This window comes from Exophiala aquamarina (genome assembly GCF_000709125.1).
Source record: "Exophiala aquamarina CBS 119918 chromosome Unknown aczIA-supercont1.3, whole genome shotgun sequence".
In the NCBI taxonomy this organism is placed as follows: Eukaryota; Fungi; Ascomycota; class Eurotiomycetes; order Chaetothyriales; family Herpotrichiellaceae; genus Exophiala; species Exophiala aquamarina.
This window is the reverse complement of record NW_013550585.1, coordinates 3,282,941-3,299,128: the sequence shown is the minus strand read 5'-3', so window position 1 is coordinate 3,299,128 and position 16,188 is coordinate 3,282,941. Positions and strand designations below refer to the sequence as shown.

The window sequence follows — 16,188 nt, the reverse complement described above, 5'->3', positions numbered from 1 at the left end:
ATGTTAGGAAACCTAGCGCATTGCTCCATTCCGGAGCTCGTTCGTACAATTCAGGGGTCCCACGAGGACACGGCAATGGTCGAAACGATACTGGTCGAAGGCTCCACAGGTGTTGTTCGCATCAGCATTCACCAATCACAATAGATGACCCGGCTACTTCAACTTGGCTTAGTCTCTGATGCGTTTCTTTTGCCAGCAGAGTACGGAGTACGAGTACTATCGTTTCACCCCGGTTTCTTTGATTTGGCATATTGCCAGTTCATGTCAAAAATATGTCCTTCCAGCATGCAAGTCAGGTTGCGATATTCCGGAGACGCGTCTCTGGCGCTCCTCCATGCGACCTTTCTAATGAAAAGTAAAAGGCTGCAAGCGAGATACTTGCTATGTACATTCGAGTATCTCGTTGTCTTCCAAGGTCGGCGCAAGGCCCGGCACGATGTTTGACCCTGAATTTTCGGCTCTGTTGCTACTTCTGCTTGGAAAAGCCGGATCCAGATCGAGAAATCCAATGTGGTTGAACGGGTTCCTCATATCCCAACTTGCGAGGTACTCGTAAACCGTCTTGGGTGATTCCTTTGTCTCCGAGCCATGTTCCTTGTAAGCCAGCGGCAACAATAGCATCACTGTACTACTGAGTACACTGGGTAGTTTCCTCTACTGACGGGTGCTGTGTGGGAGTACACCGCATGTATGGAAATGGGGCCTCAAATACTGCCTGCATCGCGTATGATAAGTTGGTTCCGTATTGCGAGTACACCCAGCAAGGCTAGATGATCTTCTCCATACGCGAGCCTTGCCCAGACTCTGCCGTTGCATGCGGAAATTGTGGTTATGTCTGGAATCCTCTTCCCAGGGGGACCGGCTATCCTACCCTGTACGAACGCGCCCAGGTCAAAGATTGGATTACGTCTGAGCTACTCGCTACAGAGTAACCGGTACTACGACTGGTAGCCATGAGAGCATTCACACATGATTCAGGACGGTAGCGATCGTCTGGCTATCGTTCCCTGGAGAGGGCATTACATTGGAATGTCCTCGGTATTGTCTCTGTCTGCTCTAATCATACGCAATAGGCTAATGATACTTTTCTCGGTTAGTGTTGCCGGCTCTCGACCCACCCCTGATTGATTCACTGTAACGCAATCTGCGTCCCTCGCACTGGTCAGACACTGCTCTGCTCGATGCTCAGCATTGCACTTACTCTGTAGGGAGGAATTGCATGCATTCTGACCACAATCTGGAACTCAGACAGGGCGGTGACCGACCACCGCGACGGATGGGCTTGGGCCAAAAACTGGGCCACCCAGTCTGCCTCCCGTTCTTGCATCCATGCGAAGTCGGGGTTTTCCGATTCGCAAGGTTTTCCCTTGAGTTCACTTGCAGCCGTGATCGACCCAGAAAAAGCCGTTCCCTTTGCATTGATCATGTTCTGTTTGGACTCTCACCGCAGGTAGGAATATCCTTGACTACCACCAGCACGTATTTGACTTTCACCTTCTCGGTTCGCCGAGTCTTAGCTCCACAGCGTGTCCACCTGCAAGTCTCTACTAATTACGGAGTACTGCTCAAGAAGAACTTGTCCAAGAGCCCGGCTTCGGCCCGGAAGTCCTTCCAAGCTCGAGAACACTCGTAGGTGCATCGATGACACCGCAGCTACAGATCTCGTACTCCTCCGTAAAGGATCGGAAACTCTCGAAGACTCAAATTTACGATGTGATAGCACACGAGCAGAGCCAGGATGCTACCTCCGTCATTTCCATGGTGCAATTTCGTTACAGAACTCCGTAACGCCGTACCAAACTCGCTTCCCCCACTAGTGCGCAGGCTTGTTTATCTTCCGGGGAAAGGAATATGTCAGGTCTAATCCACGGCCATTGCTAGTGTCGATTCGTCATTTCATCGAACATAGACAGCAAACAGCCATGTAGCTGCGACAGGATCAAATTTATCACAGGACAGAAGTGGCCCCAGAAGAAGCCTGCGACAATCCCAAATTCGTAAACATATGGGTCCCTATTTTCCGTGCAGCCGACTTGTCAACCTGGCAGAAATCAGGGGGGGTGATTATCATTGAACAGAGGGCCGTCGTCCTTCCAGTTGATCCGTGCACACATGCTTATGGCCGTGCGCTGCGGCCTCACCATCACCCTCAACCCCTGTGGGTGACGCTCGGGATTCGGGATCCCCTAACCGCAATAGGGTGCCAGCCCACAGAGCCTTTGCAGCTTGGTGCCATCAGGGATCCTTGTCCACGGCTTCATTCAAAGAAGAAGCCCACGGCGGGTGGCCATATCTTGTAGGTGAGAGGATATCGCGATACGGCGCTGTCACACCCTGAACAAGAAACAGGTCTCTGGAAAGAGGTGCGCACACGCGAATATTCCTACGCTGAAGGCTTGGACAGCAAATTCGCCACTGTGTCGACTGTTCAAGGTTTGTGCTACTTCACGAACCGTTTCACCTAAAGAGTAGTCTTCGAACTAGGACCCAGATTTCTGGAACGTCTGAGATGTTGCACAACGTGGCATTCTTAGGCTTACCGAACAGTCCCTTCGCAGCTATCGTCCTCCGTACCGCACACGAATAGTCATCCTCATAGCATTCAAAATGGAGATCAACTAAATACTATCGCTACGGAATACACGGTCCTGCGTAGGCACGAACGCGACGGGTCTCCAGCATTAACACAACGCCTCAGATCTATCCACTCCATGGATTTTTCGGATAGCCTCGCCACAACCATAGCTGGGATGTGGTGGTATCTGGACCACTGTCAAACAGTAGCAGCACGAGTAGAAAAAGATATGAAAAAGAGCCACGGAAAGCAACTTGCTTTGTCCAGTCTCTCCACTCCTTCAACTCTGATCCTCTCCTGCTCCGCAGGACTCGGAAAGCGCGGAGGCCGCGAAGTGTCACTCGCTTGCAACTTTTGGCACACAGAAGGTGCCCCATCGGACATGATCTCGGCTGTATGAATCGGTCGACGCACAAGAATAGATTTCCATACAATTCGAAGAGAGCAAGATTGCTATGTTAATCAATCCCTTGATTTCACAGTTGTGGAGCATGAGAATTCACCACTGCAGTACTGCACGAGTATGGAGGACTACGAATCCATGCGCCTCTGTCGCACTGAGAATCGTGGGACAGGTGAAGACTTCCCAAGCGACAAATCGAGGTCGGGTGCAAGCCGCCTTGTCGACAAGCCTCCAGGGCTGATCCCTGCCCTCAACTTTTCCTCCAGCTTTCGAAAAGGGTTTACGTCGTCTACGACAGTTCTTCGAGGTACTTACGAGTAGTACAGAATGATGCCACCACACCCACTTTGCCTACTTGTGCAGCTGGCTCCACAATTTCTTATTCTGCAGATGGCAATGCAATCTTATTCATGCTCCTGATATTCTATTTTCTCGACCAAAGGGCTGCAATTGAACGCAGATCGCTGCAAAGAGTTAATGTCACCCCAAACCCCCAAAGCCATGACACATCCCGTTGGCTCCAATCAAAACCCCGCCGGTCCATGCTTTGACTCTGGCCCACATCACGAGCCCAACATCGGAACCGGTGTATTTGCTTTGCTCACGGATATTTCACGGATTTCTACCGAGTATCATGACCAGAAACCCATTAATCCCGTTCTTGGCACACAAGCCTACTCGTACGTTTTCGCATAAAATCCACACATCCCGTCATTGCCTGAAGCCGGGCTGATTAATGTAGCCACACCAATGCGGCTGGGTGCCCTTTGCCCTCCAAATCGAGCCACTGCTCCACAACAACGACCTTTGAGTCTTCGACCAAAGGTTCCTATGTCCCCGAAAAGTATTCGTGCAATTTTTCACTTGAATCGATTGAATTCTTGCACGCGTATCCGCACTCGGCAAGCTTGCTTGTCGGGCAGCAGACCAACTCTGATTTAAAGTTTCACCTAGAGGAGTCCGAGGAGCTGGACCAATGCCCAAGGCCGCCGGTTGATCTAATTAATTGCAAGCAAAAGGCCAGAATCGTGCCCCCTGTACTGGCAGCCCCCCGACCAATGAATCAGGCAATCTATAACAGACCAAAGGCTGTCCAGCCCCGACTTCAACCCATGAAATGCTTGTAACTAAGTGTCTACTCCGTAACAACGACGATGATAATCTTGACTTTCCAAGGACTCGGGCAGGCCTTCGAGGGGATCCGACTCTGAGCGCTCCCGAGAATATTGATGGGGCAAGCGTAGACGCATCTCGAGTATGCAATCCCTTCCTGAATCGAAGAGTCAACCGACGAGGCATTTCCGCAAGCTGGCCAATTACGAGTACATTTCCAACCTGGGCGACACAAGATCAGCAAATGATCAATGTTTGGGTGCTCTGTACGCGACATTTGAGTTCATGGGCGTTTTTATATGTGCACGGCAGTTGAAGGAACTTGACACATGCCTCGAAGACACTCGGGCCTTCTCATGAGGAGCACTGTTGTCATGCCACTCTCGCCCCCTCGAGTGTCAACTGCTTGGGAAGCCTCGAAGTGCAGCAATTTTCGAGAAATTGCTCGACTATTTGAATCGGCTATTCGTATTCACAAACCCCATCTCCAGATTGTGAACGTGGCAGACTGGGTTTGCTGGATCCAGGTCAACTAAATTAGCGAGACACAACGGTAGCAAGACTCGCTCCCGTCCGGAGTGCTCCTTTGCTTCAAGCATGTACGGAGTAAAGCCTGTTATGTAAGGGATGCATCGGAACTTCTTCCGATGGTCAAAACGAAAGGCCAAATCTTCTTCAGAGTCTGAACATCCAAAGAGCGCCTCACTTTGAGACCACCATATTAACCAAAGTGTCACTCTGAGCTAAACACTCAGTACTGACCCAACCTACGGTAGGTAATTTCCATCTCATCAGTCCTGACGACGATCGTAACACACAACTTTAGCTAGTACCGGGAATCCTAAACTTTACGAGCTTTGTTTCGACTATCTCCAGATAGACCACAACGCCCAAGGGGCCGGCTCTAAGTTGAGTGGGTACAGGCTACTGCTACGGGTACCTTAGTCTCCCCTTCCTCCCTACCATCAGTCCACCATTATGTCTATCCGAAGACGCGCATCGAGATGCCCTAGGGTCTCAATGAATGTACCGAGTATCTGTGGCCCTCCAGGTGCTTTGAACCAACAATTTTGCCCCAAGGAAGTGCTCTTGTGGCCCTCCAGCGGCATACCGAGTATGCGAGCTAGAATAGAGATAGTTGCACTCCGGCCCGAAGTCAGAATTGCTCTGACAACGAAGTACTACTCACTCGGGAGTCGGTACCTCATGCCAGACTGAGACGTCGAGGAGCTTAGCCTATTTACGAGTACGGTCTTGATCATTCTGTACTCGTACGGCAGTCCTCAAACAGACTGGCGTCGAGTTCTCATTTCGAGACACAGGGTCCGTCGGGTGGGTATGGGGCGACCCCTACCAGCGCTGCGTGGTCACCGTCAGCGGTGTCTGCCGGAGAACACAAGAATCACCTTCGTAATCTTCTTTAAAGTAAAGAATGGCCAGAAAAGAGCTATAAGAGTCCCTAATCGTGGTTTCTACTATTTGTCCTCTTCTGCACTGTAAGAAATCGGTCCAAATACTATACTTTCACAGCAGGTCGATACAGCTCTCTTGGTAGCTCTTCCACCAAACCTCATTCATGCGATCTCTATTACTGCCTTACGAGCTGCCCTTCATCTGAATCATCTCCCTCCAACGGTCCAATTCGCTACCCACTGCCCGGTCAGATGTATACGTAGCATCGCACGTCGATTTCTTCCTCTGCGGCCGCATTGCTTCGAGCACAGTCCTGCTGAATGGGCTTATGGAATGAATCTTAAAGAGACGACGGCCACAGATGATTATGAAGAGACCCGGGAGCCCAGGGCTGAATGGTGACCGCATGCAATACTGTATGGAAGACAACGGCACGAATGCGTAGGCCGACTCGCCACTTGTCATCTTGACGTCTCCAGACTTCTCGAAAGCATGACCACATGGGAATAGTGGTCGATAAGCGGCAGGCATATAGTCACGGTCCCCAGCCGTTGCTGTCACATGACAGCGAAGCTTTCATCGTCCACGAGGCAAGAATAAGAAGAGAAAAGGCCCTTGCCACTGATTGATACCACCCCAGAGGGAGCGCGAATGAAGCCTATGGCGAGGCTGTCAATGCTCATCGGCTACCAGGCTAAACTCTTCTGCCACGTGTGGTTTTTCGGTCTGCAAGCGAAGCATATGACTAATCTTCATCGTGGCGACGAAATCCAGAGACCACTGCACACGTAACATGAAGTTAACAACAGCTCAGTGTCGACCTATCCTTGGCTCCCAGGTTACAACGTCTTTACGTCTTGCTGGATATGTAGACTTAACGCCCTGGAGTGATTGTCTGAGCTCCTAGAGCAAGGGACGCCATACCTGCGTCTGCCTTTACAGACATCATATTAAATGGTCTTCTAGACATTGGGCATGATGAGAAGCTGCTTCTTTATGCCAGCAGTAGACATAGATAAACATCACTGGAAACAGGGCGCTTCAAACTTTATTCTTGGGACCTTCATTTGTTCTATATGCCCTACGAGCTCGAATTTGAGCCCCGTAGCAAACACTTTGTTTTGCGTCCACTCCTTCTTTGATGTCGAGTGCAGAGCCCTCCAGCTCTACAAACGGAGGCCTACGACGCATCTCGTGACGTAAGAACGCAGACAGACCACTTGGTCCACAAACGGAGAGAGAAGAGAAAGGAGTAACGTCGTCTGCCAGCCTGCCTCTCTTTCCCTCTCGGACAATCTAGTCCAAACTTCCGGTAAGGAAAAAAAGAGGTAAATACACAGTGTGAGTGAGCGGGACTTGCTTTGCTATAGTGCAATTTCCAAGTCGACAAGCGGACGTGCTTCTACTGTCTTGTAAACTTTGCTATGTGCGTTTGTGTCGTTCAGCGTGGAGAGTGCGCAGCGTTCACCAGGCAGCCTTGATATAATATACTGTACATAGCAGCAAACCGAGCTTGCCATCCACCGCTCGAGCGTCTGTTGGTCTCCACAGCACCAGATTATATTACATCTACACTGTCCATCACATTTCAGGGGACAAGTACGGAATATCTATCTACTTTTATCCCTTTGCACATGCAACACTCTAGAAGCGAGGCTGGAGACCGCTGCTTGCTTGTTGGCAAGTCACATTTCCGTTGACCCCATACACAAGCAATATCAAGGAACTTTTTGATTGTGCCCACATGCGAGCCGTATTTGAGACTTTTGGCACAAGGTAGAGAGTTTCGTGTGCTACGACGACTACATGATCAGCAGCAGCATCGGTCATTTCGAGTAGTAGACAAGCTTGCGTCGCCTGTTGGTGGCCAATCTCTGGACGGGGCCCGTGGATCTAACAAACAAAAATTGTCGGACAGTTACTGGTAACTGCATGTTTATTGTACACAGCTATGAAGCATCTCTACTCTCTATTGGTTCTTCAACAGCCTGCCCATGCTTGTACGAAAGTGCTCTATGCCTTGAGAGGACATGCCCGCACTCACTCACCAATCCCTGGTGTACGTATTGTCAGCTCGAACATGTCTAGCTGACATGACATCTCTCCTGGAAACAATAGTTTCTTTTGAATCAATGAACTTGACCTAAACCCCGAGCAAAACACAGCCATGTGTCGACCTTAAAATCCCTGACCTTGTAACGCCGTCAACCTTCCAATGCAACCCATAATCGGTCTATTGAATATCTCGCCCGAGAAGAAACATGTGCATGATCTAAAGAATAGCGAAAATGGCCATCATCGAGAACATAATCGTTTTCTGGGTCGAGTCGCTTGAAATCCTTACCACCGGCTGCGGCCGAGGGGAGCAGAATTGCTGGCAGTGAATCCACCACCACCACGGCCACCGCGGTGACCGCCGCGACCGCCGTAGCCGCGACCACCGCCACCACCTGAGTAGCGGCCCATCTCCGCGAGACGAGGGTCGATGGCCTGCTTGGACTCCTGTAGAACACTGACCAAATCACGAGCTTGTTTGGCATCTGCGAAAGGTCAGTACTGGATTCCCGAAAATTTGATGAGGATATACTTACTCTCAGTGGTGAACAAAGTGATCGCAGTCCCCTTGCGGCCCGCTCGACCAGTTCGACCAATTCGGTGAACGTAGTCCTCTGAGTTGTTTGGGTAGTCATAGTTGAACACATGAGTAATATCGCGAACATCTTGAGGTATAGGTTAGCAACTAGCCAAATGGAAGTCTTACGGAGGCGTTGGGGACCATGTGTGGTCGTGTGAGCGGAGATGCAATCACTCTCTGTGACACTCGGAGCATTTATCATTTTGCGAAATGGCCAATGTCCATGTCCCGGGAAATGGCAACCGTCTACGGTCCTCTGGAAGAAGTCCTGGATTTGCAGCTTGAATGATCAAGTTAAGTATACCTCCATTCGTTCAGAAACGAAACGGAACTGGAAGTCAGATATGCTGTCTCCTGGCAAGCTGCAAAGCAATCCAAGATTTCCTAGGTCAAGGACCAACGAGAACGAACACGAAGCCTGGACAAATTACGCATATTCGGAGCGTAACGAGAGAAGAGAGAGGGCATCATATCACACGACGGCAATGGTAAGAAATGCAAAAATCAACATAAAAGAGGGGGAAGGGAGTGGGGGTGTTTTCTTTTCATACCAATACCACGAGACGCGACGTCCGTAGCAACCATGATTGGGCTCTTGCCAGTCTTGAATTCGTTCAGGACCCAGTCACGTTCGTTCTGTTGCTTGTCACCATGAATTGCTGCAAAAAGAATTAGTAAAACTTTGAATATGTCTTGATCAGTGATGGAGCTTACAAAGTGCTGGCCAACCATCTTGACGAAGGAATCTTGTGATGTCGTCCGCAACGCGCTTTGTTCCGGTGAAAATTAGGATCTTATTGCTGCGATCCTCCATGATCTGCTCGAGATGTTTGGTCATGCGATCTCTCTTTTCAAATTCGGAAACGACTTCCACGATTTGAGTAATGCGATGATTCGCAGAGAGATCTAACGAGCCAATGTTGACCTGAATGAAGTCGTTGAGATAGTCGGATGCCAGTTGACGCACTTCTTTGGGCCATGTTGCTGACCACATGCAAGTTTGACGGTCAGGGCGAATCTGACCAATGATTTTTCGAATTTGAGGCTCGAAACCCATGTCCAACATACGATCAGCCTCATCGAGAACAAGGTAGGTGACCCGACGGAGGTTGGTCTTTCCAGATTCAAGCATGTCAATGAGACGTCCAGGAGTAGCGATGCAGACTTCCACACCCCTACTGAGATCGCGGATCTGACCACCTTTTGGAACACCACCATAGACACAAGTATTCCTAATGCGAGAAGATTTGCCGAATTTGGTAATTTCCTGTTGGATTTGAACTGCGAGTTCTCGGGTCGGTGCCAAAACAAGGACGATTGGACCATCACCAGGGGCTAAGAGAGGTTGGGCGTTGATGTGGACGATGGCAGGGAGACAGTACGTCAGGGTTTTTCCAGAACCGGTTTCGGCAATACCGACAACATCACGTCCGGACAAGGCCATGGGCCAACCTTGAGACTGAATCGCAGTAGGGCGAGGGAATCCTTGAGCCTTCACTTCTGACATCACGTAGGCCGGGAAACCAGCCTCATCAAAATTTTCAACGGGGCGGGGAACTTTGGTGCCTTGAACGGAGATCTCAAACTTTCTGCGAAATTCGTCCACATCACGCTGGGAACGAGAAGTGACTGCGGGATCTTCCTTGTAGAACGATTTTTCGAATTTGGGCATGGTTGCGAGATCCCAGGTTTGTTGCTTCAAGCCTGCGCCCAGGTTGGACATTTTGTCTCCACCGCCGCCGCCAGAGTATCCATTGGAACCGCCGTAGCCGCTAGAGTAACCGTTGGAGTAGCCATTAGAGTTGCCACCGCCATATCTAATGAATCGTTAGTGATGTACTAAAACTGGGCTGATACATAATGCGTCGCCGCAGTCATCAAAGAAGTGACGGCGAGATGACGAACTCATCCAAGAAGGGCTGAAATAGTGCAGAGATTTCAGGGAGTACATACCCGTTAGAATTTCCATTGTAGTCGCCGCCACGGGAGCCGTAGCCACCACCGTAAGACATGTTTGGCGCCAGTTTGATGATTACGTGCTGGATACACGAGGTGAGCGCAAGGATAGGGGAGCAAGTGTACAAGAAGTGTAAGTAGACTAGAAGACGAGAGGAGATTTTAGGGAGAGATTTGAAGGGTTAGAAGAATGAAGGATTGGGGAGGTAGAATTTGGGACGTTTGAGAAGAGGGAGAGGAAGGGGCGAAGTTTTGAGGTGGTGAAATTTTGGAAGCGGCGAGAAGAAATTGAACCGGAAGGCAGCGATAAGCGCGCCTAGAACGGCAGGTCAGCCGAAGTATCTTGGCATTAAGATGACTGCCGACCGATGACGTCAATATCACAATTTCACTCCTACTCGGTCACTCTTGGACCGAAACCCATGGGTACGAGTTGTGTAACCACAACGTGTGACTATTCCCATTCCCAGCACCAAAGGCGATCCTTCTGAATGAGGAGGGAGCACATCATATGTTACCCAGCCCTCACCATCGAGTATAGTAGCCCTATTCCCTAAAACTGCGGATAGCCACCGGTATTCCAGATATCTGTCACGTCAAAGTCAAACAATGTGTCTGAAAAGACGTTGAAAATTTGCCCTGAATTGCCAAAGAAGTCCATATCTGCTTGACCTGATGCTTGATGAGAATCTGGATTCCCACTCATTCCTACCAAAGTACTCGCGCCACTCATAGCAGCCTCCTCGAAGCCGCTGCCAGGTGTCTGTTGAGCCATCTGCTCCCCCATCATGAAAACATGTAATCGGGACACCCGATCTGCTGTTTGCTTGGTAAACTCCTCCATTGGGAGTAGAGGGGATAACTTGGCTCGCAACAAACCTAGTGCACTTGCACCTAACCAGAAAGAGTGAAAGCCTTGACCAAGACATCGTATTCTAGCCTCCATCAGATCAACGGCCTTTCCAATCATTTCCACTGCGAGGTTACTGTCCTGCATCCAATCATCGGCTGCGTTCTTCGAAGCAACAATATCATGACAAAGCGCAAGACAGGCTCGGAATAAATCTTCACGAATGTTGCTAAAAATTCGGCTCACACTTTGGCTCATTTCTGTGTAGATTTTGAGAGTGTTCTGTGCAGCGTTTCGCCGCGCCGCGCGGGTGAAAAAACTCTGTGCTTGCTCATCGTGAGAGGCCGAGTTGGGTTCATGGATAACGAGTAGGAATTCGTAAAGCAGCAATCGAGACAGCATGTGCGCTGTCGTGCTGGACGGGTTCTCCCTCCAGGGGGGAATATCATCAAGAAATATTCTGAGCTTCTGATCGTACTCTGCTGCTATTCCACTCTCAAGACAGACTTTTATGCTGTTTATTCTCGATAGCATGTCTAGTCGTAGATGCAAGTGCTGCTGTGCGACGCAGAGAAAGGACGTTCTCGTGAACTCACTCATTGGTCTTACCGGAGGCATCTTTTCCGTCATCAAGTCGAAGTCCTCGTCATGGATGTTGAGAGGTGGTAAGCAGTCCCAGTCAAAAGGATGGATGGTTGCAGGCATTCCACGATCGAGGCAGGACTGTGTTTCCACCTCTAGAATGGTAAACCATAGTCTTCTGCGCATTTCCTGGTCGAAAACGGAGATGCGATTGCTCAAAACTGTCGGTTCCCTGTGCAATCCCGAAGACATAGCGAGTCGCAGTAAATGTCCGGTCATAGTCCACTCTCTTTTGATCTTAACGCAATTCAGCCGCTTCGCAAGAACCACCAAAGTTCGCACCTGGAAAACCTCCAGAGTTACGTGTTTCTGGCTCTGCAAGTCAACCCAGTCTTCGGCACAGTCAAGCCAGTTCACAGACATCTCCCGTGAAGCAGAGCTTCGTCCACGGAAGCCTGTTGGGCCACCTTCCACTGCGGAATTGACGCAAGCACAGATGAGGAGTAGCTGAGCCAGGAAAGGTGCGGACACGTTGCTAGAAGACTTCCAGAACTCCTTATAGCTTTGGAAGAATGTCGGCATGTGGAGGATGCGGTAGGTAGTCTCAATTGTGGCGAAATATTCCTGTACTAGTGCGTCGGTTCGCTTCTGGTCAGGAACCATACTAGCAAGTGTCTCAAACTGTGATGGCATCAGTGTCCGTCCTAGCTCCGGCCGGTTCTGTTTGAACGCAAGTCTGGCTTTCTCCAAAGCAGGTATATGACCGAGTATAGTTTTCACAAAGCTTGAAAGTTCTTCGTATTGGAGAAGAATGCCCGCGGGGTGACTAGGTCCGAAATACTGTGTCTTAAAACTCTTCCCGCGAAGCAAAGCTCTTTCATGCTCTTGAAAGGCCCGTTTTCCTTGGGAAGCTCCCGGGCCTATCGGATGGCCCATACCAAGGTACTTCTCAGATGAGACGGGTCTGGATCCAGCAGCTCGCACATACGTCTCAAGCTCGAAGACACGTTCCTGAAGTTCCAACAGCTTTTGATTTGGAGGGCGATTCGCAAATGATGGAGTGGTTATAGAAGCACTCGCCTCGGGCTGAGAACGGGTATTAGAATGCAGTTTTGCGCGTGCCTGCCAGGTATTTGCGTCCTCGGCCCATGAGCTAACAGACACCTCTCGCGCTCTCTGAGCATTTGAGCTTCCCTCGGATCCAGGAGTGTGAGCCGGTTCGTCCGATTTGCCAGTGTAGGCGACATAATCACAGGCGACATTCCCTTTCTGACAACGATTACATGTGGGAAACGTTCTGTCACACTTAACCTTCCGACGACGGCAAGCAACACAAGATAAGGCCAAGCGACGCCGCTTCTGACCCATTTCTTCGGTGAGTGTGAGCTATGCCGAAAAAAACCAAGGCTTAAAACCGAACAAAGTTGAATACGTAGGAAGACCTAGGTAGAGATCGAAGTCTTTCGTGATTGGAGGATCACAACCATCGGCATGTGACTCTGGACATGTTACTTAGCATTTCCTTTTCGTCCACTAAATTAGTTCAAGCCTTGCAAGTGTGAGCGTTTGCGGCTTAGGAAAAGAGCGAGTAAGGCACTGGAAAAGATTGGCGAGAAATGAGCTGTCCTGAAAGGTCCGTTCTGCTGCCTGATGATGGATGTAATGGTCAACCAAGTCTCTTCTTTTGACACAGTGGTACATACAGGCTGACATCAAGAAATGCGACGGGCATGAATCTCCAGCTGCGTCAGCCTAGCACGTGTTTGCGCTACATATGTGGAGGTCATGGTGGCCTTACGACCTGAGATGCTTTGTGGTCGACGACCGCTCGGAGATAGGCAGCTGAATCTCGGCCGAAGGCGCACCTGATATGGATTCAACGGGAAAACGGAAAAACTTATTGCCGAGCTGACGTCATTGCAAACAACTATTGGCTAAGAATTGACGGCAATACATAGGGGAATCACGAACTCACGGTGCTGGTTCCACCTCTCGAGCAGGAACATGAAAAGCTGTACTCTGTACATTCTTCGAAGAAATGAAATTTCAATTACTCATTGTCATTACTGTTGAACTGACTGAGGGGACTCACAGGATCGCTAGTTCCGCTGACTGTTCGTCTTCCTCTGGTATGCCGCGGTTGTTCACGAAGGCGAGGGGAGGGTGGAAATATTGCAGTGCTGGCTAGATCCAGCACTGTTCGACATGTCTTCCACCTTGGCGTGGCTCCAAGAGAATGTCACCCGGTTTTGAATGATCCAGCCTCCGTCCTGCAGGCTCAACGAGCGTGAGTAAAACTGAGGACCGTAGCCTCCAAATGTCTACCTCTCCTTTTGATGTGCGATGACCATTTGCTGCTCCTTTTGGCGGTGTTCTGCGAACTGTCTGAGCAACCGTGGTCGTCTTTCGCGTTGTTTGGGAGCCTTGCCCAGTGACTGGCTTCGGTGGCCCGTTTTGAAAGGCCCTACTAGCACCAAGGTTCGTCCGGTTTGGACTGGAATCAACCACAGGAGAGGCTCTTGAGTGACGGTGCAGCGGTGACGAAGCATGACGCGGCTTATAGGTCTCCTTACCAGCCCTAGCTTCCACATCCGCCAAATACTGCTTGTGTGAATCTGACTGACTGGCACGTCCTCGCTTCGTGCAGAGGCGATAACTGATATACGCTCCCATCGCAGTCAGTGCTACCAAGGCGATACCGATACCGATAAAACCAGCAGTGTCGAACCCCATCTTTGGAATCTCACACGGAAGGCTTGGCGTGTTTGCTTTTTATTGGTGTCGGAGCTTAGAGTGTTGATGGTCCAGCTTAGGAATGTTTGTGCTTGTTACTGAGAAAGGTTTTAGGGATCTGAAGACTTACAGTGGTATGAGTGGTACAAGTGGCTGGAGTGGAATTAGAAATGATGTGACGCGTCGAGTGAAGAGAACTGCTGGATAAAGGGAGGAGTCCATTGATGCCTGACCATCTTCCCTCGGTCCATTGTTCTCGAAAGCAAGGAGTCAGCTATAAAGCACATGGCAAAGCTCAAATACAAAGGAAAACAAAGTCAACAATGATGGAATCCCCTCAAAGAGGACACAATCAATGGAGACAAATTACGAGAAATTCAATGCCTTTGTTGGTAGTCCTTGTTCCGCTTGGTCAGAAGAACCTTCCGCAGCAGTGTTGCAGTATAAAGGTGTCAATTGTCGTACAGCACTCCATGAGACCACCAGCTTTCACAGAGTTTGCAATCAAAACCACAGATCTATCAAAATCGGACGTCGAGACAACCCAAGCCGATTTTTGGTAGGACTTTTTGACGGCAAAACCTCAGCGATATTTTCAAAGCTCAGTGCCTATCCCAACATTCCGCAACAAGGCGTCGACGGCTAGCAATACTCAGTGCTCATGGAATTCACTCTTGAGCAACCCCCCACCTCTCCCATGAGTGTCGATTTCAACCCATCGGGGCGGCGTGAAGATGAAGAGATGCAGCAGGAATTTCTGGCAACGTTTGAAGGAATTCGGCCGAGGAGTAGTGCCAATTCTGGTGCTGACCCTTCGGACGTGATGCCGCAGTTGGACGACGAAGGATATGGTCCAGAGATTGATTTGTGGAACTTCACAGCCGATGAGATTCTAGGGGTGTCGGAGACCGGAGGAGAAGGTACCAATCTATCTGCCGGGGCGACGCGGGAGAGTCCTCTTGATATTTCTGAAGACTCGCCTCCCAATGACTTCGTCAACCAGGATGGCGACGCAACCGACTTTTACAATCATCTCAATCGAGAAGACTGGTCTACTGGTCTATCCGATTGGACTGATGTCCCAGACCAGGCTCTAACCCAGAATGCCAATGACATGACTCTGGATGTAGAGTATTTCAACGACGTCCCAGCTCTAGGCTCAGATGAGGCTAACAGTGCGACTTTGGATCTAGAAGACTTCGATGTTGATGAGATTCTCGGTGAGAGCTTAGAAGACTTCAATGTTGATGAGACTCTCGGCACTGGCGCAGAAGGTCTGAGTGATTTCGTTCCTCAACCGCTCTTTACCCGCCCTGCTGTACCACAGCCGCTATCTGGTATGATGAACTTCCCTGCCAGCCACCCAGGCCCAACATTTCCTCCACCACCACTTGTTATCAACAACGGTGGCCGCAGTGGATATTATATTTTGCTCAAAGCTGGCAAGCCAGTGTGTAATGTGGACTCAGGAAGCGTACCCGCTGTGTTGGGCGCCATCTCGCGGTCACAACCGCAGCGGAACATCGTTCCTCAACAGCAAGAACTGCCTGTACTCGGTTTCTCATCCCTTGACGCTGTCGACGGTGCCAGTCAATTCGACTTTACCCTGCCACAAGCCGCTCTGCTAGGCGACTCTAACTGGGAAAATGAATTTGCGGCACAGATCCCTCCCCTACCTCACCCTCGTCCCGCGCAAATCATCGTCGACTCCAATCTTACATCTTCCAGCCGATTTCGTCCACATAACGAGCGACAGCCACTCAATGGGACACCTCGCATGCTGACAAAATCCCGAGATCGAAATGCACAGACTCCTCCCAATGGAGTCGGCATGACCCGGCTTCCGAAGCCAAAGAAGGTTGCAACTCGGACGATCGAGCCTGTGAAGGGTAGCGACTTTGCTCGCCATCACGAGGAGGCTGAAGCCA

The 16,188-nt window shown here is 50.1% G+C and overlaps 2 protein-coding genes across 2 annotated transcripts; both read right to left on the bottom strand.

Annotated features, from left to right (window-relative positions):
- Positions 1-7,844: 7,844 nt before the first annotated feature.
- On the bottom strand, positions 7,845-10,151 carry A1O9_04762 (ATP-dependent RNA helicase dbp2; the record flags this gene model as incomplete). The annotated part of the gene is made up of 5 exons (XM_013407050.1): positions 7,845-8,044; positions 8,096-8,224; positions 8,691-8,798; positions 8,854-9,956; positions 10,093-10,151. The coding sequence occupies 5 exons, from the start codon at positions 10,149-10,151 to the stop codon at positions 7,845-7,847; spliced, it is 1,599 nt and encodes a 532-aa protein (XP_013262504.1).
- Positions 10,152-10,648: 497 nt separating this feature from the next.
- On the bottom strand, positions 10,649-12,895 carry A1O9_04761 (uncharacterized protein; the record flags this gene model as incomplete). The annotated part of the gene is made up of 1 exon (XM_013407049.1): positions 10,649-12,895. One exon carries the CDS (start codon positions 12,893-12,895, stop codon positions 10,649-10,651), a length of 2,247 nt encoding a protein of 748 aa, XP_013262503.1.
- Between the last annotated feature and the right edge of the window lie 3,293 nt (positions 12,896-16,188).